This window comes from Pseudonaja textilis, chromosome 2 (assembly GCF_049901715.1).
Source record: "Pseudonaja textilis isolate UNSWEBS1 chromosome 2, rPseTex1.2, whole genome shotgun sequence".
NCBI lineage: Eukaryota > Metazoa > Chordata > Lepidosauria > Squamata > Elapidae > Pseudonaja > Pseudonaja textilis.
In genome coordinates this window covers 231,758,807-231,779,690 of record NC_141991.1, presented here as the reverse complement: position 1 = coordinate 231,779,690, position 20,884 = coordinate 231,758,807, and the positions used below count along the sequence as shown (strand labels likewise).

The following is a 20,884-nucleotide window of genomic DNA, read 5'->3' as shown; positions in this document are numbered from 1 at the left end:
TTATTGTCAATCAGTGTAGCAACTGTAGAGGAAATGTCTACCTGCAATAATCCAATCACTGTCTTCAGTACCAGTTCTGAGTAATCTTCAAGATGTCCCACATAGTATATTATAGTAACAGTGCATGGTGACAAGAGCATGACCCACCATGATAAAATTTCCAGGCTTGAGATAAGGTTATATGTAATAAGTCACTCAAAGCTGGACAAAGGCCCCAGTTGTTACAATCTCTACTTGTTGAAACAGAAACTGAAGTCCAGAAGGACCTTTAAATAAATCACTTCCTCCTTCATGATGAAAGTATTGTAACCCTGTTCAAATAACAAGGGGGACCAAGGTTCCCAAAAAGAAAGTTGCTTATGGAAAAACATCACTTTATCTTGCAAGAGATGAAGGTGATGCTTCCCCCCACCCCCATATAGTCCCTCATAGCCTCCAGACACCAGTAGAAGGCCTTCACTGCACATCCAGTCTGCTTCAGAGTTGCAAGACATTTCATATAATCACCACCCAAGAGAGGATCTCCATCAATAACTTCTTTAATAATTAAATAACATTGGGTACAGGATCAAGTTTGCTGCAGAAATCAAAACATGATTGCTTTCTGTAGGAATACTGTCTAGACATTCACTTAAGTAGGAACAGAATCACTATAAAACACTGCTCCTAACTCTCTAGTCTTGCAAGCAGTCTAAAGGGGTATTTTACTTGGATGATACAAAACTATGTTGAGTGTTCAAGAGGGTGAACTCTCTCCATACAGATCCCAACAAAGATCACCCACCGGAGCAAACAGGTCTCTCTGTCCTACCTATGTACAGGCATGAATCCTGATGGAACGGCTTCTACTTCTCCAAGATCCTGTGTAGTTGATTTTCCATGCCCCTTTTGACAAACAAAGGGACAGAAGTTGTTTAATATAGCTGGATCAAGAGCCAAAGTCTTTAATTTCTCTGAACCATAAGGCTCAGGGAAAATTAGGTATATCTCATTGTTTTCTAAGTAGATGTGAGAAAAGGGCAGAGGAGGGTATCAAATGACATTCCAGTAACTAAGAATGGAAATGGCACGTATAACACTCTAATGTTGCAGTGAGTCGCAGTGTCAGGATGCCACTCAGCCTATTCATGGGTTTATCCAGGAGCTGTCAATGACACTGGTTTACAAGTTCAGGATGCCAATCCAAAAAGTAATATGAAATTTGCTAAGAAATTACTGAATTGTGGAAGCTATTCAAGACTTCTATTTTTGGTTAAAATGCCTTTCATGTTGTAGAATAAATTGACCAGAGAAAAATGTTTGTCGAAGTAAAAGAACTGTGCAATAAAACAAAACAAACAAAAAACCCTCTTATTTATAACTTGGATTTACACAGCACAGGGAGCTGGAGGCATTTGAACCCACCATGATGCAAGTTAAATTTGTGGTTCTCTGTGTTATGAAAAATTAGAAAAGGACAACTGGTAAACATGTTAACTGTAGGGGGATGCATGCCAACGCCATCAGAGAGGTATTTACCAATTACTCATATTTAATTTCCCTAGCAGAGTGACAGAATTGATTCCCTGTTTCAAACTTCTTGGGTTTGAATTTTCCATTCTCAAGAAAAAAACCTAAAGCAGACCTTCAGCACATAAGGCTTTGCATGAAGGTCTTCACTGACATACAGGAAATGCCAGTTATTATGGGGGGAGTCCTGAAAAAAGTCTTCTCCGTTGCTGTTCAGGATGCTTCCAACCTTGCTAAATGCCTCAGAAGCCCACTAATTGCCTTATTTCTGCTGACCGGACAGATACAACGGCTTTTTCACAAAGCAGATCGGTGTGCAATCCTCCCGAAGCGCAGGCAAACGGAAGAATCCCTAGTGAGGAGCAGGCACCTTCCCCAAGATACCGTTTCTCTGGTGGATGCAGGGCAGCTGAGAGAAGAAACTTGGCTGGGGGAAGGAGGCGAGGAAGAGCGGCCAAGGCGAGCGCAGAGCCAAAAGCCAAATGCACCTGGCCGGCCAGAGGCGGCGCTGAGAGAGGTCGGCTGCGCAAAACCAGCCCCGGCGCCCCTCAGGTTACCTATAGCCTCCGCCCTCTTCCTTTCTTTCTCCTTCCCTCCCGCAACCTGGGCCCGCCCATCGGCCCAGTTCCCCTCCGGCTACGCAACTGGCGCAAGCCACGCCGCAGGCGTAGTGGCCGTCCGGGGAATTCGCTGCCTGCCCGCTCAGAGCCGGTGCGCTTGACTGACGGAGGGCCAGTGTGGGCTGGGATGTGACCCGCCAGAGAAAATGGCGGCGGCAGGAGGACCAGCGGCGGCGGCTGGGGATCACATCGCCTCTTCGGTGGGATTATCTTGTGGGAACGAAGCCGCCGCCGCCGCCGGAGTTGCCGCCTCCGTAGCAGCGCCCGCCACTGGCGTTCCGAGCCCGAAGCCTTTGCGGTACAGCAGCGGCGCTGCACCGGTGCTCGTCGCGGGGCTCCCCACCAGAGACAGCGGCGGCGGCGGCAACCAGAGGGAGTCGCGCTCAGACTGGAAGCGGAAGCAGCTGCGCAAAGTGCGGAGCGTGGAGCTGGACCGGCTGCCGGAGCCCGCCGAGTGCCCGGAGCTGCCCCTTTGCTTCACTAGAACCGCCGGGGGCGCCACGTCCTCCTCCACCCCCCAGCCTGTGGCCCCGGCGCCGCGCTCCACCCCCGGCAGTCCCGCGTCCTCCCCCAGCCGCGGCGGCGTCTTCATCGCCGGCTCCTACGACCCGCAGCAGCCGGACGTCGGGAGCCAAGCGGCGGGAGCTGGCGTCGCCCAGAGGATCTCGGAGTTCCTGCCGCCGCCGCCGCCACCCCCCACTTCAGCCGGAGCTGGGTGAGTGTGGCTGCGGGGTATGGACGGGCGGGCGAGAGTGCGCGGGGCTGCGGTTGACACTTGAGAGCGGTGGGATCCTTTCGGCCTGGCCGAAGGCAAGGGGTGGCCGGGACGCCGGGGTCGGGGCTGTTTGCGGCCACCGCTTTCCCTTCCCTGCGCGGGCAGGTAACGCGGCGCTTGGGGCGCCTTGCAGAGAGAGGGCGCGTGTTTGCAAACACACCCGGGCGAGCCTCGAGAGTTGCCTGCCTGCCTGCCTGCGAGCTCGGATTTGTCAGGGAAGCCGGCCAGGGGTCGCTTTCGGGGGCAGGTCAGCGTGCGGCGCTGCTTCCCAAGCATTGTTTTGGCAGCACACTCCCCTGCCCAGTGCACGCATCCTTTGCTATTTTAGCCCCCTTAGAAGTGTTTCTTTTCTGGCGCTAAGAGCCCCATTTTGATTTTGACTCTGCTATGGGGTTGCAGAAGGAATGGGCGCGTTTCAAAGGGCGCCCGGGGCCGAAAAGCCATTTCAATACCTGCCCAGCGGCGGTTGCTTGAGAGACTTTGAAGTTTGAATTGGCCGGAGTGGTGGAAAAAGACCGGATGTCCCAGCCTTTCAGTGTGTGTGCGGATCAACCCACTAATTCTTCAGGCGATTCTTTTCTCTTGTACTAGTAGGAGGATCCCGAGTTGGAGGGGAGGAGGTGAGGGGAATGGGGATGCGGGTAAACATCGCTGTAAAATGCAAGTATTTTAGATTGGTTTGCCGTTCAATTGGTGTTCTCAACAGTTCAGGAACCGAGAGCGCGTCTGTAGCTTGTTCCCCCCACGCTGTTTGAAAACAGGGAAATCTGTTTACGGAGTGGGAGAAAGCAGGGTTTTTTTTTTTTTAATCCATATGCCTCTCTACCCGGCTGTCGTTGAATATAAATGGAGATTTCAGGTGACAAGGCTTGAAAACAGTGTGTATGGGCTTGTCTTCGTTTCTTAAAGTTAACTGACCATGCAGAATTTGCCCTGTTTTCTCGACAGCAAACACAGGTTTCAGTTGGGGATATTAAATTAAAAATCGCTGGTTTAAATTTGACAAAGCTGTGGGTTTTTGTTTTTTTTATACATATGTTAAAGTGCCTCGGTGTCTGTTTTTAGTAACCTCTGTTCAGATAAACGCATTTTTTCTCAAAACATTTAACCAAGGGTTGATGAAGAAATGCCCTTATAATCAGTAAGGGGGTGCTCTGAGACCTACATTCTGCATTGCTCATAAAAGAAGCCTGATCCTAAACAGGAATCTCTCTCAGAAGCAGATCACCTTGACCTCCCTGAGTCACTTTCAATAAGCATGTTTAGTCTTACAGTCTTAATATACTTAATTTTAAACTACTTGTACAACCAGATCTAGTTCTTAGGCAGCCAATAATCAGTGGTTCTGTATATGCTTATAACTTGTGAATTTGCTACATTTGGGGTTGGGGTAGTCATTGAAATAAATTAAAATTAATTGCTGAGAAAATATTTAAACATACTGGATAAATCATTTTACTTAAATAGTTTATCTCCACATGGACAGTACAGATTTAATTGAAATAAATCCAACAAAAATAAAGCCAGTGCAAATTATAATTTCAATATGTTTAAACATTGAATAGCCATTATTACTCTTGTTAATATTTCAGCTAAGTTTGTGTGTGTGTGTGTGTGTGTGTGTGTGTGTGTGTGTGTGTGTGTGTGTGTACACGTATGCTCATGCATGCATTCAAGTCATTCTTGACTCCTAGTGATTGCATGGATAAGCCATGCAGTTTTCTTGGGAACATTTTTGAAAGTTATTTGCCATTACCTTTATTCTAGAACAGAGGGACAGTGGCCCAAGGTCACAGCTGGCTTTGTGTCTCAGGCAGAACTAGAATTCAGTCACCTGGTAAGTAGCACGGTGCTGCTACACCATACTCCAAATAGTAAATGCCTCAACTAAATTCTTAAAATCTAAATCACATTATTACATTTAATACAATGAGTGCAGTAACTAATATTAATTCCTTTCATAATTCTTTCCCTTCTTGAAATAAGTAGATAGTGCAGCTGCTTTAAGGCCCTCACATGTTTCTCTCTTATCTATGATCTTTCAACCCAGGGTTTAAATAGTTCCTACTTCATCACATTTCTGAATTATGAACGCTATTTGCAGTATGTCCCATCATTCTAATTCAAAATGCTTATGAAACAAAATAAAAATCTATAACTAATTCTGGTCTAAGCAATTAGCTATGTATATGTAATAGATTGGAATAGGGATAAAAATATTCATCCATCCATCTAGGGATTCGATGATTACTAATGCAGTGTAACATCTCCATTTGGAAAAGGTTGCAGCTGCATAGAATGACTTTCCTTGCTGAATATGAGAATTAAGTTAGCCATGACAGTTAATCCAAAGTTAAATAGTCTTAAATTATTCAGTTCCCCAAATATTTAACTATGATAATACCCTGGCTTCCATGAAATAAAGAGTAAGGTAGCTTTCTTGACAGTGTCTTAATTTTACTATGTTATTTTAGCCTTCCATTTATTTTACCTAGCAATTTAAAATTGGAGATCCAGATTAGTTTTTTGTGTACTTTAATGTTACTTATTAATGTGTACTTTCATTCAGTAAATGCTGCTAGAATTTCATAGTATTAATTGTTCACTGTTCTTAAAGAGTATGGAAAAGCAGCTTTTGTAAAAGTAAAGTTGTGGTTTTGAGTGTTTCAAAATACTGATTATGTCCAACAGTAATAATGGAATCTTAAAAAATGGAATTTTAATGATAAAATAATTTTCTGAAACTTAGGCTGCAATCCAAACACTGGGACCAAGTTCCATTAAGCTCAGTGAAGTGTAGTCTGAGTATAAGGATAAAGCTACACTTACATAATTAAGCAGCCTTTTTGGTGTCACTATGATTTTTCCTATCTTATCTATGAGGAAACAGTCTTAATGCTACTATAATAAGCTTTTTATAGGTGAGGATTATAACTTGAATTCCTGCTAAGCCCTTATGCAATTTGTCTTTCAAAAATAGTAAACTTTATATTTTCATTACCAAAGATTTCTGTTGCTCCTGTATTTGTTTACATTGGAGTGATGGAGGAAGAAATTGTGCCAGAATGATACTTGAAAATATATAGCTAGACAATTTTGTGTTATTGGACTAACTAAAAATTAGGTTTTTGTATATGTAGAAAGGTTTGAAAAAAATACAATGGAATAACAATTCCAATATAGTAGTATGCTATATATACTGTATTTGTGCATGCATATGTGTGTCTTTCTCTCTGTGTGGGATCTTATTAGTACAATAATTGTTATAGTTTAACTTATAACTCAGTTCGAACCAAATAGCAAAAGCCACAATAATTAAACTTTGAAGCATCAGTGGAGGTGGAAGAATATAGAAGAAGCAAATAGGAAAGAAGAGTCGTCTGTGATCTGTTAGGTCTCAGACATTTCAGGATTGGCTTTAAAACCATGTTTTTAAAAATCTGATATTTAACTTTATGCTGCTTGACTTTATAACATCAAAGCATGAAACATTTAAATTGCAATATAAAAATGCACTATAAACAACAAATCAAATAAATGGTCAGTGACCATATATTTAAACAACAAACATGGATTTTTCAAATGCCAGTGTGAATGAAAAAGTTAGCAGTGTGCATCTCAGCTATCCCAGTGTCATTTTATATCTTATTTCTGGTAAGGTACAAAATGGACAGCGCTTACCATGCAAACAGCAGCAAACATCCCCTCACTGTTCCCAGTGTGACAGAGGAAGAGGTCGATTATCTGGACTTATAGAATGAATTCTTCATTTCAATAACCTTAGGCATCAAAGATGGCTGTGTTAAATAAATATCTGATCAATATTTGCCTGATGATTGATATTATGAGTATAGCCGCAGATACAATGAAATCAGCTCTTCTAATTTGTTAGATACTGAAAAGGCCTTTGATAGGGTGCAGACTGAACATTAAATGCATTTTAAGAAGGTATGGTTTCTATTGTATTTTTGTTCATGGCATTGCAATTTAGTTTTTTCATCCTGTAGCTTGCCTGATCACCAATCAATTTGTCAGGCCTTTAAATTATATTGTGACCCTTTAAATTATAAATAATGTACCCTACCTCTTGATTTTCAGTTTGATTTTTAAACCGTTGGTAGATTCCATTACACAATCTCAGAATATTAAAGGCAAGGCACTTAATATTGAATATATATTATTTTTATACAGTATATTAATAATATGGCTATTCTTGAAAATTATATAAAATATTACAATGTTTGTTGATATTACAAAGCAACAATGTTTATAGTATGGGCATTCTATTACAGGAATACATCTCATTTACTATCTTTGGGATCTATTACTTTTGTAGATTATTTTTAATTAGATTTTACAGTTTGAACAGATTCTATACAATACTTGAGTATACATTTCTTCCAAAATTTATCACAGTATGTTGAATGCCATAATGCCGTAATGTTGAATTAAATGTCTGAATCTATAGCTACAACTTCAAGGGATATAACTTGACAGTCAAATTTCTTATAAAATCTTTTGAGTTAAGTTTAATTATATTAAAAAGGAATATTACATTGAAATTAATATATACATATTTTAATAGGAATCCCAATGTTAATCCCATCAAATCTGCCATAATGCGAATGAAGTGATTTTATGCAGAAATATGTAAGGTGTAATGGAGTTTCAAGTAGGAACATAAGAACATTCAATGAAGTCTGTTGGTTTAGGCCAACAATCGATATATGGCATCATTTGGTGTTGCATAACAGGTAGCTAGATGCATTCAGGAAGCTCAGAAGGGCAATATTTCTCTTTTATTGTTGTTTTCTAATATCTGTTATTATAGGTAATGCTGCATGTGGTTCAAGAGGTATTAAGCAGTCATTAAAAATTAACAATGTTAATTATTTAGTTTTTTGTTAATCTATACATTCCTTTTTAATATGGTCTATATTAGTGGCACGTACCACATCTGATAGCTTGATTTGAGATTAGGATAGTGTGTGAAAACGAAACTGAGTTAACTATATCTTTTCCTAATGTTTGACAAAAGTGTGTGTGTGTGTGTATGTGACTCGATTAATGTGTGCATTTTATTGGGCCACTAAAGCTAGTGTATTATTAGAAACATAAAGATCCAAGAAATACCAAATGCCATCTTGTATGTCTTTTAACTGTATAGCTTCATCAGGTCTCTTGTCTGTGTATTAATAAGAATATTGATGACTCTGTTCACATGTAAACAATACTTTTATCATAAAGAAATATGATTGTATCCAGTAATTACAGTTTTAAGAATTTGAGCAGTCTCTGCATATTTAATTAGAAATCCAGTTTGTGCTTGCAGCATTAGGTTTCCAGTATTAATGAAATGTCATGTATTCTTGCCTAATGTTCTGTTAATATGAAAATAGTTTACATGATTTGCATTACCACAATCTGTTAAGATTTAATCCATTGAATCAAGAAAGAATATTATTTTGGTTGTATTTATTCTTCTTTAAAACAATGCCTTCTTTAAAACAATGTTTTGTTATCAGCATATAGAGTCCTTTATAAGTTTCTACATTGTAATATCAAAATCAATTTAAAAATCAAAATCAATTCCAAGATTCTCCTTTTTTCCTTTTTAAAAATTTAAATGATGTTTGTTTTTGTATCTCTTATGGTAGATTTCTCACATAGACTGATTTTTAAGAATACAATGACTTTATTATCAATCAATTCTAACACTCTAGGCTGGTGATGGCAAACCATGGCACAGGTGGCACGAGAGCCCTCTCTGCAGCACGCAAGCTGTCTCTCCAGCTCAGCTTCACCACACAACCGCATGCGCTTCCCACGAGCTAGCTGATTTTCAGGTCTCTGGTGCTCATGTGCGGAGGTGGTGCTAATGTGGACGTGTGCATGCACGGGGGCTGGGGGAACGTAGGTGGGTTGTGAGCACATGCGCGGGGGAATGGGGGGCATGGGTGTGTGGTGCAGCCCACCCACGCATTCCCCGTTTTGGGCCTAGTAGGCCTCCCTGCAGCCTCCTGTGAGCAAAATCCATTTTTGCTCCCAGGAGGCTGCAGGGAGGCCTACTAGGCCCAAAATGGGGTGTGTGTGTGGGGGTCATGTATGCATGTTTTGGGGGCAGGGGGAGCGAAGGGGGGTCATGTGCACATGCTCAGGGGAGTGGGGGGATCATGCTCAGGGGAGTGGGGGGATCATGCTCAGGGGGATGGGTTGAGCGGGAGGGAGTCGCACACACATTGCATTATGGGTGCAGGCACATGCGTGCACTTTCACACACGATGACAAAAAGGTTAGCCATCACTGCTCTCAGCTGTTCATCAGGAATGACTTATGTATATATCACAGAATCAGACATAGTTTTAATGTTGGTCTTGCTTTATGTGTTTTAGCATTTAAAAGCATGGGCTGTTCAAGGTAACTTTCTGTCAACTTAGGAGTAAAGGAATACATTTAAAGGGGATATTACTGGTTAGGGAGTGGCTAGGAGGCGTTAGGAGAGAGCGTTAAGTTGGATACGAACAGCTTTTGCTATCAATATGTACAGTTTTGTTTCAAATCACAACACTGGAGATATATTTGGAATGAATGCATTAAGGTGATCTCTGAGCAGTTTATTGCTTTAAAAATAAATCATATTTGTTATTTTTCCCCATAACAAAACTTTCACCATATATAATAAAGAGAAGAAGTAGGCATATTCTTACTTCATGTCTTAAGCAATAATGAGCTTTTAGATTGAGTGCTTGTGGTCTGGTTTTCTGGTATCCTGACATTATGTCAGCAGCTGTGGCTGCCATCTTTAGAGACATGGTCAGCTGTTTTGTATACTTTTGGCATCGCATGACAACTGAAGATGGAGTGACTGGACTTTTTGTATTTGTACCTGCTTGAATGACATTAGCCATAAAAGCTCAGACCAGTATATTATATGCCTTAGTTTTTCCTGAGTAATAAAAATGTACGTATTGGCCCTCACAAGATATATGTGGAATAAAACCATGTCCATCCATTGTATAAGTTGGTGATAGAGAAATGCACAACTGGTGCATGCATAATCGAGACTTTAGTTGGACAACAACTGTGATCTTATTAAAGAGAATTTCCCCCCCAGTCCTGCTGTAATTCTGAAGCCAGGGAGAAGTAATTGCTGCATTCATTCATGAGACCTTGGCACTGATCTGTAACATTTATCTGTAATTGGATATGAGTCCTCTGTGTAAACGCCACCTTGTTGACTAATATCACCCTTCCAGGTGCTCCTGGTCTTTATTTTGGGATTGATGCTTGAAGATTTGGGTTCAGAGGACCATGAGTCTCCATATTCTGGGAGAGGAATCTGAGTAGACTTGGGATTTCATGATTTCGATGTTGGACAATGAGCTTGCCTCAGGTAATCTCAACTTAGATTTAAAAAGATGGATATCTCCTAAACTAAAATATTTAATTGGAGATGATAAGATGTGATCTGAAATTTACACCTATTCTTTGCTATGATCAGTTCACTTTATGGTCATACTGTAGATTATTGTACAAGACAAAATACCCATTACAATGATCAAAATTGCTTTTGTGAGGACATTGCCAAGTGGCAATCCTGAATGGTTGTTTGTTTCTCAGGAAGGTTATAAGAGTTGAAACAAGCAAAAAGATGCCCAGAACAATATTAATGTAAGACCAAAAGTCATGATCACAAACAAGAAAGCTATTAATTTTACAGAATCTCATTAGTCAGACTTATTAAAGGAAAGGGGATTAGATTGCCCAATCTTGGAAACTGGACATTTGTACTTTAGCACCTCATTTATTGATATGTTTAAGTAAGGAATTTGATTGTTCTGATCCTCTTCCTGCCTCTTGACAAAGACGAGAGGTTGTCATTTGTTTTATTGATAAGGAATATATAATTTTACCAATTTACAAATTCCTATACTCAGGATTCCATTATCTATTTCATCAAGCACTGGTATGCACCTGGTGATGAGAGCAGTGAAGCAAATGTCCTTTTTTGTTCTTATTGAATCTACAGGTAATAGCTTGTTTAGTGTGATCTGAAGACCTTCCTTCTATATTAACCCTTCCCTTTGGCCGAAAGGCACTTGGAAGATAGTGGGAAAACAGCTCCCAGTCAGAGTTCAAATATGGTGCAGTGGTAATCAAATCAAATCTTTTATTACTAGCATAGATCAGCATAGTTGGAATGATATGTTCAGAGCCTGAGAGAGATTTTCACTTTGGACATCTGGACATCCCCCTTTTACCAGTCAAATGAACAGCCTTTTTACCAGTTCATGCAGAGGATGTGGTCAAGAGACTAAGTTCTCATTTTAATAGGCTGCAGACAACATTTTAACAAGCATAAAACGGCTTTTGAAAGTGAAAACAATTTAGTTCTTGAAATTTCTATAATCACTTTCCTTTTCAACAAATCTTATTAAAAAAGCATCTGTGACAATTTTGCTATTGGGTGTTAACTTGACATCTTGACATATATGAATGCATTTGTTCCTCTGGTGGATGATCTTTGTTGGGATCTAGATGGAAAGAATATGCTTACCATGGCAGGCTTCAGTTCCATGGACTATAGTATCTGTCTGGACTGCCTGGATAGGTTGGGATTTGGGAATATTGTCCTGGGTAGTTCTGTTGCTACCTGAGCAGGTGATTTAGTGAATAGTTATGGGATAAGAGCAATCAAATCTTTATAGTTTATTTTTCTGCAGCATGCTGAAAAATAAACTATAAAGCGACTCTGGACATGTGGAGGGCCCCAGGAATAAGAACTTTTCCCCCCAGTCATTTAACTAAAAACATTCATCAATGATATGCAGTTACACATTGCCACTGGAGGCTGGGCTAAAGATACTGTGAAAGTCTTGTATCAGTATCTGGAGTGTAAGATTGTGGATGGGGATAAACAAGCTGGAAGTGTTGCATATCTGTAAACATCTTGGTAATCAAAATGTCAGTTTTGGTAGTTACTATAATAAGGAGCACACATTCCATAAAGAAACAAGTCTGCAGGGTTGCTTGGCAGTAATTTCTAGCTTGACTTTAAGCAGCCTCCAAACAAAAGAAGACCCAATATCATAGCTGTCCCTCCTTCCATTGATAATAATGGGTTACTAACCTACTTATTGAAGCCTTTGGAAGTCTAAAAAATAATTTTAAAAAAGTGGAGTTCCTCTCTTCTGCTGTGAGGTTCTTAATTGTTGTAAGAAGACTATTTTTAACACTACTCTTACATTGCTTAAAAAGCTTACTATATTAATGAGATGTCTAATTATTTTGGGAATCTTGGTGGTTTCAAAAATTGTGGTTGACAGTTACTGTATAGCATGGGTGTCAAACTTGCTCTGTCATGTTGCCATCATGTGACGCATTGCAATGTTTTTCACTTCACGGAGGTGGGGTAGGTGTGGCCTGTGCATGATGCATCCAGCCTGTAGACCGCCAGTTTTGACACCTCCGCAAAGATTCATGCAGTAGTTTCCCAAACAATCAGTGGTATGTACGTATCTGAAAATAATCATTTGCAGAAGGCTCAGTGATATAAATGACCATGTTATAAATAAGCCCTTGGCTTTGCTCATTTTTCTGGCTGATTTGAATTTACAAGTCATTTCCATTCATTTAAAATTTAATTGGTCACTTGATAATTTTATTAATTTTAAATGTTAAACAGATCAACATCAGGCTGTTCGATATACTTCCTATGAGCCCAGAAAAGCTTTGCAATGTTAGAGACACCTTGAGCAGGTACAAGGAGACCAGTTTGACAACATTTGCTTTAGATGCTTGTGGATACAGTGATCCATTGACATCAGAAATGTGAGATTGAATTTCTGAATACTTTTCACAATAAGAAAGATTGTTTGTTTGTATCCCATCTTTATTATCTTCCTCCTCCTACTTTTCCCACAACAACCATCTGAGGTAGGTTGGGCTGAGAGTGTGTGACTGGCCCAAAGTCATCCAGCTGGCTTTCATGGCTAAGACGGGCCCTTATGTAATGTATATATACAAACTTGAAGAATTATCACTTCAGAAATGGTGTTTAATCTTTCACTCAACTTTTTTTAAAAAATCGTTGTTTGAAGCTGCCAATAATATAAGAGGAGGCTAAAATCTGTGATCAAATAAGCCTCATGTTCTTTGTTGATTGTTATAACTTTACCTCAGAAATCCCTGTTGTACTTAAAGAACATGGATGCTAAGACATGTTGGGACTCACTAAAAATGGGCAGGCAATTCAATTTTGATTGAGGGACTATATGGTAGAGGTTAGATGTGCATCTCTCTCCAATGCTTTTGTATCCTGTAAGAAGGCATGTAAGTGACACTTCATGCATGCACAACTCTTAACGGCAAGAAGAAAAGTAGTCATGAGTGCTAGTCATTGCACAATATAACTCTCTAGTTGTAAGAACTTGTCTTCTAGAAACAGTTGGTACTTGCCATAAGCCATATTTTAGAGATTAGTGGAATTTTTCCACTAATGGTAGCTACTTCCATTCAGACTCTTGTTGCCTCTGCTCTTTGTTCTCTTTTATGGATACAGATAGGTAGAGTATGTTCTTGGAAGAAGGGTTAATTTTATAAAACGTTTCTCCTCCTTACTCACTTGTTGTTCAGTAAACAAGAGAGTGAATGCACATAAGGTTTTTTTTTTTTTGAGAAATAGCTACACTAACTTTGGTTTCACATTTTTGTTCAGCACACAAATGTGTTTTGCAGTACTGGATTAATAAGAACCAGATGTCATATATTTATATGTGAACTATCTTCGTGAATATACAGTAGTATTTGCACATATTAGAAAGATTTTTGGTATAGCATTAGCAAATATAATGGACTCTGACAACCTAAAGCAATAATAGAAGGATGTACATTGATTTCTGAAATAGCAATAGCACTTAGACTTATATACTGCTTTACAGTGCTTTACAGCCATCTCTAAATGGTTTACAGGGTCAGCATATGCCCCGAACAATTTGGGTCCTTGTTTTACCAACCTCAGAAGGATGGAAGGCTGAGTCAACCTTGAGCCTGGTGAGATTAGATCTGCCAAATTGCAGTCAGGCAGCAGAAGTGGCCTGCAGTGCTACACTCTAACCACTGCACCACCATGGCTCAAATACCAATTCTTCAAAGATTTTTCAAATTTCTGTGATAGTACTGGTTGGAATCTGATGTACAGAAGCAATATATAATTATTTACATATCAGTACTACAGTTACAACAAGGGGAATCTTTCCATCCCCACTGATACAGGGCAGAAGCACTTCTTCTACCTATTTCTGTTCAATTTGTCCAGATAGAGTGAGTCAAATCAAAACCAGGTTCCTTGATAGAGAAATCCCTAATGGTCAGGATGCAAGAAGGTATCTTGGACCATTCCTCTCTCTAGGCATTGTTGGGGTTAAACTGGGTAGAAGTATTATGACAAGGTATAACCTTGATTAGTTTGAGGAGAAGTTCTTCTCTACAGATAGTATTGTAGGCTGCTGAAACATTTTTTTATTTTCCTTCGGAATTCATTCTCCAGGTAGGAAATTAGTGCAAGGGCTTGGTCACTACAATCACATTTGGTGCAAAATCCAGCTTGTTCTACTTGGCTTACAGATTCTACTGACAGGGCTATTCTGTTTAATACAAGTCTTTCTAAAAGTTTGTAGGCGAGACAGATACACTTTCCTGGTTTCAAAATTGCAATAATTTTGGTTGTCTTGAATATAGGAGGCAGCATGGAACTAAAAAAGGAGGCAAGCCAATGTTTAATTGCCTGGACCACATTTTTTTTGTAGTTCTGGGTACATGTCATCAAATCCTGCAGCTTTACTATTTTGCAAAGCATCCTGCACCTTCTGCACCTCTGGTGTAAATGGGCATGAATATAAAGCATGTGGTGGAAGATCGTGCTTCAACTGTCTTAAGTTCAAATCTAATTAGTCTGGTGAATTTCTTATATCTTGTAGTCCTTGAAATAGAGACAAGATGGTTAACTACACTGATGATGTTTTCTTGATGGTATGGATGATGTCAAATTTTCGGATTAGGGACCAGGCTTTCCTGCTTGTCCTGGACCACTTCTCTTTTTTGGCTCTGTACAGGAACTTCAGCAATTTGGTTGCTTTCTCCACATTATCATCCTGTTCAAACTTGGCACACAAGTGACTTGTCTACTCCCTCCCTCTAGGGATGTAATCTTTATGGTAGACTCTATAGCCACAGATTTAATTAAGCTAACAAACCTGTAGTAGTTCTTAGGGACTGCTTTGATCCATCTGATATTAGCATCAGTGTGCTTGGCATAAGTATTCCAATTTGCTTTCTGGAAGTTCTAACAAGAGTTGACCTAATTACTGGGATCTGGTATTCTTTAGATTATAGGCCTGTGTTGACTGTATGGAAAATTGTTCAAAACCTATCGCTGGATTTGAGATGATGATTTTACTACTCCAGAGGAAACAAAACAAAGATCAGGATAATCCTGTTGCCAATGAGCAGAATGAATGTGCCACTTTCTTTAGCATTATAAATAAGAATAAGTTTGTTTACTTCCAGACAGTTGAATAATCTACTCCCACTCTCATCACATTGTCTATAGCCCCAAGATGTGTTGTGGCTATTGGATTCTGTATTTAGGGTGGTGCAATGTTGTTACTATTTTATATCCAAAGATTTAGCCCTAATTGTCAGTTGGAGATCGTCCCCCATGTGTTTTTCCTGAAGTACCAGAACATCAATGGTATCATACATAAAGATCTTAGCAAAGTATTCACTTTCGATGTCTACAATGTTAAGCTAGCAGAAAACTCCAAAAGGGCTTTAGGTAGTATTCAACTTACAACAGTTTGTTTAGTGACTGTTCAAAGTTACAACTTTGTTACAAAAAGTGACTTATAACTGTTTTTCACACTTATGACCATTGCAGCATCCCCAAGATTACGTGATGAAAATTCAGATGCTTTGAAACTGTTTCATATTTATGACAGTTGGAGTGTCCCAGGGAAAAGCTTTTTTGGCCGTCTGACAAGCAAAGTCAATGAGGAATCCACATTCAGAGAGCAATCATGTTACTACCATAACTGTGGCAAGAAAGTCATAAAACGGGGCAAAACTTACCAACATAAATAAATGTCTCACTTGGCAACATAAACTTTGGGTTCAATTGTGGTTGTGACTCGAGGACCACCTGTATTTGATTTTATGCTTGTCTGTTTGTTATGGCCATGTGGCCCAAGATGGCAATATGGCTGCATTTGGTTGTTTCGTCCATTTAGCACTGCCCAGGGAGCATGTGTAGCTTAAGGAATGCTACGGATGCTAGCAACTATTGCTTCCCTGTTGCTCCCATATATACTGTTGCCTACCGTTTATGGCTAATGTGTCATCAGAACAGTTGGTAATTAAGATTTAGTGGGTAGGAATGTGAAAAGCTTCAAGTTCCATGATAAAATGGTCTGCAAAATTCTGGAATGCTCTGTGCCTTCTCCATACCAAGTCCAAACTCCTCCAGACATGCTGTTCTAGACAAAGCACCTTAAATTATTTCTAATGGTACAGCTAGTCCTCGATTTATATTGCAGAACTTCCATCGCTAAGCAATGCAGTCATTAAGTAAATTGCACCTGATTTTATAACAGTTTTTTTTTGTCACGGTCATTCAGTGACTCTGGCTTCCCCCATTGATTTTTCTTGAAGGAAGCTGGCTGGATAGGTTGCTAATGGTGATCACTGCAACCATTATAAATACATTCTGGTTTACAAGCACCTAAATCATGATCACATGATCATGAAAATGTTACAATGTTCGTAATTGCAAAGACCAGTTGTAAGTCGCTTTTTCCAACACTGTCATAACTTTGAATAGTAACTATACTAATGACTGTAAATTGAAAACTACTTGTATAGACAGGAGGAGTTTTAGCATGCCCCAAAATCTTAACACATATTTTTTTCCCCAGCTCAGTGAATTTTGCATGTGCTTAATTAGAGCCAGTTTGGTCTAATTATTAATCCATCAGGCTAGAAACCAAGAAACTGAGTTCTAGTCCCGCCTCAGGCATCAAAGACAGCTGCTTGACTTTGAGCCAGTCATTGTCTCTCAGCCCAACTCACCTCACAGGGTTATTGCTGTGGGCAAAATAGGAGGAGGAAGGCGTATTAGATATGTTTGCCGTCTTGAGTTATTTGTAAAAATGATAAAGATGGAATACAAATAAAAAACACATTGTGCCTATTTCTGAAGTATTATTGTGCTGCTCTGCTGCCAGTTGCAAGAAAAAACCTGAAAGTATATTATTCAAACATCAGTGGTCATCTTGTTTGACTAGATTTAATTTATTTAAAAACACATCATATTCAATAAGAAAAACTAGAAAAAAATCTATTGTATGTAAAGCTAGTATAATCCCATATATTAAGGGGGTTTTCTTTCCTCTAACCTGAATTAGAAGGAAGGTTATGCCACTTTAGTGATTACAATTCAGACATTGTTAAAGCATATTTCCATCTGTAATATATGAATCAGTCTGGCATCCTAATTCTGCCCCTATTTAAAGCCATTATGTTATGCATTGCAGTTATTCAAAGAGCTGATTATAATTTGAAAAACTTAAAGCAGGAAATGAATAACTTTTGGATGTTTGAGCTGTTAACTTTGTGAAGCACACCATTTAGTTGAGCTTCTACATAAAAATGGGCTATATTGTATCCTTGTTTATGGTTTCTTAATGAATATTAAACATGAATTTCTTGGATTTTTCCCCCTTTAAATTTTCTAGTTTGTAAAAATTCAGTAAGAAAAGAACCTCCTTCCAAATGATCATTGCATTAACTTGGAGGCCGTTCTTTATAGTCTTGCTTCTCATTAAGTAACCAGGTGATGACAAAATCACAGTTTTGGAGCCTGATTTGATTTCCAGGTTTATTAAGTTAATTACCCCTCTTCTCCTTAGAGCTGCTCGGATCATCCAGAGAGTGGGAGGTGCTTCAGTCTGCGTCGTTGTAGGCTGAGCTTAATTACTGAGGAACGCTCCGCCCTCCACCACGTGGCTCCGTTGCCGGCGTTCCCCAGTTTTTTGCTCAGCCTCGTGCAGAGTAGGCAGTGTTTTCAGTTTTCTCTTGGCCGTCTCAAGAAAACTTTCTTCTTATCAGGTTGTATTGTTTTATTCTTTTCTTAGCCCTGTGCAGGAGGATATTCTATGGCTTAGAGGTTAAGCATCCACCTAATAAGCATGTAACCTGGGTTCATATCCCAGATGGGCAGGGCTAACTGATCAGACCTATAGCTTGAAATAGAGCTATAGGTAATACTTAAATTTAACTTAATTTTTCGACTCCCATTCTCCTGGGAAGTCTCCTAGTCTCAGGGGGCGCCTAGGGGAAGGCTAGCTAACCTTCTAGCCACCCCCCTCCTCCTTATTGCCTAAGGAGAGCCCATGGCTTAGAGGTTAATACATCTGCCTAATATGTAAATAGCCTGGGTTCAAATCCCAAGGGTATGGCTAGCTGATGAGAGCTTAATAGCTATCCTCCTTGCCCTCCCCCTGGGGCCCTCGGATTGCCCCTGGGGAGAATTTTGGCCGCTGTTCAGGAGCCCTGTAAGTCCTCATTGCAGGCAGTCGCCATTTAAGCGCCGCCCCATGGTAGGGCGCCTTTTTCCTTATCTTCCGATCGCTACAGCGCGCCCCTTCAAGCTACAGAGCCTGCTGGCCCTAACCGCTTTAATTGCATGTGTGTTAATTGCAATGTGTGCTGAAGACTAGCTCGCTGCCTCCGTTGGAATCCCGCCCAGCCTTGTCAAGGCTAGGCTGTTGTTTTTTCGTGCAGCTCCTTCACCCTTCAAGATCGTGGGAAGATCGCTCTTTCCTTTTCCCTAGCCTCTGCGCAATTAGGTTTGCTTCTCAGACTCAGGGGAGCACGTTCATCGCCCCCAGGGGGAGACAGATAGCGGGTGGTTCAAAAGCGCTCCGGCGCTAACCCCCCCCCCATCTCCTTTGAATCTCCTGCCTGCCGATCTCCACGCCGCCTTCGTTAGCGGCTTGAATTTAAGCGCTCCAAAGCGCTGCTGGTTTTCCCCCCACCCGAACGCCGATCATCTCAGGAAGGGGGCGTACCCTTCCTCGTGGTCCCTCTCGGCATCTAACTCGCCGGAGGGGCCCAATTCCGCCCTGAGCAGCCTCGACATCCAGCAAGTAGGCGGCCGCTCCTGGGCGCCGCCGCAGTCGGGCGCCATCGCAATTCTCTCTGCTGCGAGTATTCTCCAGCTCTCCACACAGGCCTTATCAGCCTGTACAGAGTCTCGCTCCTAAACTTATGTTGGCAATCCGCAGCCGCGCTCAGGGCGAAGCAATGCAGCACCTTCTTCCCCTCCCGGTTGTTGTCTGGGAGTTCAGCTGCTGGAGGCCTTATCTTTCCAACCCAGTGTGTTCGGCCTCAGGTGTTCATTTGACTGATTGGATAAAAGACACTTGGGTTGATTTTCCAGTTAAAGGGAGAGGCCTTATTGGTCCAGGATCCAGATTAAGCATCAAGCAGTTTCAAAGAGTTGAAATTAAAAATAAAGGAATAAATAGAAGGAGAGACAATAATCACGTATACAAGACTTATTCATACGTATATATCCATAAGTGAATAAAGATATTTAATATAGATATTAATGATGATGATGATGATGATGATGATGATGGATATTTGTATTCACCGCCTTCCGCGGTACATTAAATTCCAAAAGGGGGCGCGGGCCAGCTGATAAGGGTTCCCAGCCTCCTGTGGGCTCAACCCTAGGCGAGCCAACCGCCTCTGGTATTCTCTCATATGATTATTCTTCGTAAAGCGGCAGATGATAATTCTTCTAATGGCCCTTCTCTGAAGGCCAAATCTAAGTCTTACCATTGCGCAGCCAGGCTAAGGAAACTCAATAATAATGGTATAGTCTCCCCTGCCACCAGGGGAGTTGGACCAGATGACCTCCCAGGTCCCTCCCAACCTGTTTCCCACTAGGCCCTTTCTCAGGTGGCCCAGAGATGGAGCACCGCCCTCCCAATCAGAGGTTGCTGCTCAATCCCAGGTAAAGGCTAACATTGGAATAGACCTCCTGTTGGAGCTGGGGGTTGGACTAGATGACCTACAAGGTCCCTTCCAGTTTATTATGCCTGAACTCACCCGATCTCTCCTGATATCGGAAGCCAAACGGGCCTAGACCTGGTTGATCTGGGATGGGAGTCCATCTGGGAGTATTGGGTGCCGTAACAGAGACGCCTTGAGGTGTCATAGTCACTGGAGAAGGAACTTGACGGGCTATCCAGCGGGTCCCTCCAGGTGACCCCAGCCCTGCCACCCTCCACTCCTCCTATCCCTGCTCACCCCCCTCTCCAGATTCTTTCCTTCTCCAGGCGCAGTTCACCCCAGGGGCGTCAGGACCACGGGTCAATGACCAGACGGACAGCAGGAGGAGGCTGCCAGTCGGGATTTCAGAACAAACCAGGTCATGGATGGAGCTGACTTCCTGCCAGAGGACTGCGAGAGGTCTCAAACAGGTGTCCAGACCGGATTCTTCCTGAGGTCTCCCGATCATGAGTATCTATCAATCAGGCCCCGGCCTAGGTCGGCTCCTACCATGGTCAGGTACCTTCTCAGAGGGACAGCCCTCTCCCAAAGGGAACAGGGAGCAGGAGAAATCCGTTTGGGGTCAACTCATTTCAGCGAACCCCTATCAGGGACGGAGCCCATGGAGGGGGTGATGCTCAGGATAAGGACCCCCCCCCCCAGTTAAAGGGAAAGGTCCCTTACCATCCCTCCTTTGGGGGCTTGCTCAAGCCGCATACTTTATCCTGCTTTGCCTTAAGGCCAAGCCATCTCTGGCCTGGGCTCTTACTTTCCCTCTGTCCTCCCCTCCTTGGCGGGGAGCCCAGGGGATGCCGTTTCCAGGCAGCCCAGGGCGGAAGCTAATGTTATTCTGGCCCCGCTCATT

General features: G+C 41.4%; 1 protein-coding gene and 1 long non-coding RNA gene across 7 annotated transcripts in view; one reads left to right on the top strand and one right to left on the bottom strand.

Annotated features, from left to right (window-relative positions):
* Positions 1-3,493, bottom strand: part of LOC113446921 (uncharacterized) — a 28,880-nt gene extending 25,387 nt beyond the window's left edge. For 2 of the 6 annotated variants that reach the window (XR_015742360.1, XR_015742358.1), the window contains exons 1-2: positions 2,067-2,205; positions 812-885 (exon numbers count right to left, since the gene is read on the bottom strand). This is a non-coding gene — a long non-coding RNA (uncharacterized LOC113446921). Of the gene's footprint in view, positions 1-811; positions 886-1,893; positions 2,022-2,066; positions 2,206-3,356 lie in introns of those variants that run through there. The other 4 variants (XR_015742356.1, XR_015742359.1, XR_003375546.2 and 1 more) reach the window with 3 other exon arrangements.
* Positions 2,157-20,884, top strand: part of MAP3K1 (mitogen-activated protein kinase kinase kinase 1) — a 63,981-nt gene continuing 45,253 nt past the window's right edge. The window contains exon 1 of the mRNA XM_026716783.2: positions 2,157-2,844. Within this exon, the coding sequence (XP_026572568.1) occupies positions 2,276-2,844 (569 nt within the window). The 5' untranslated portion in view covers positions 2,157-2,275. The remainder of the gene's footprint in view (positions 2,845-20,884) is intronic.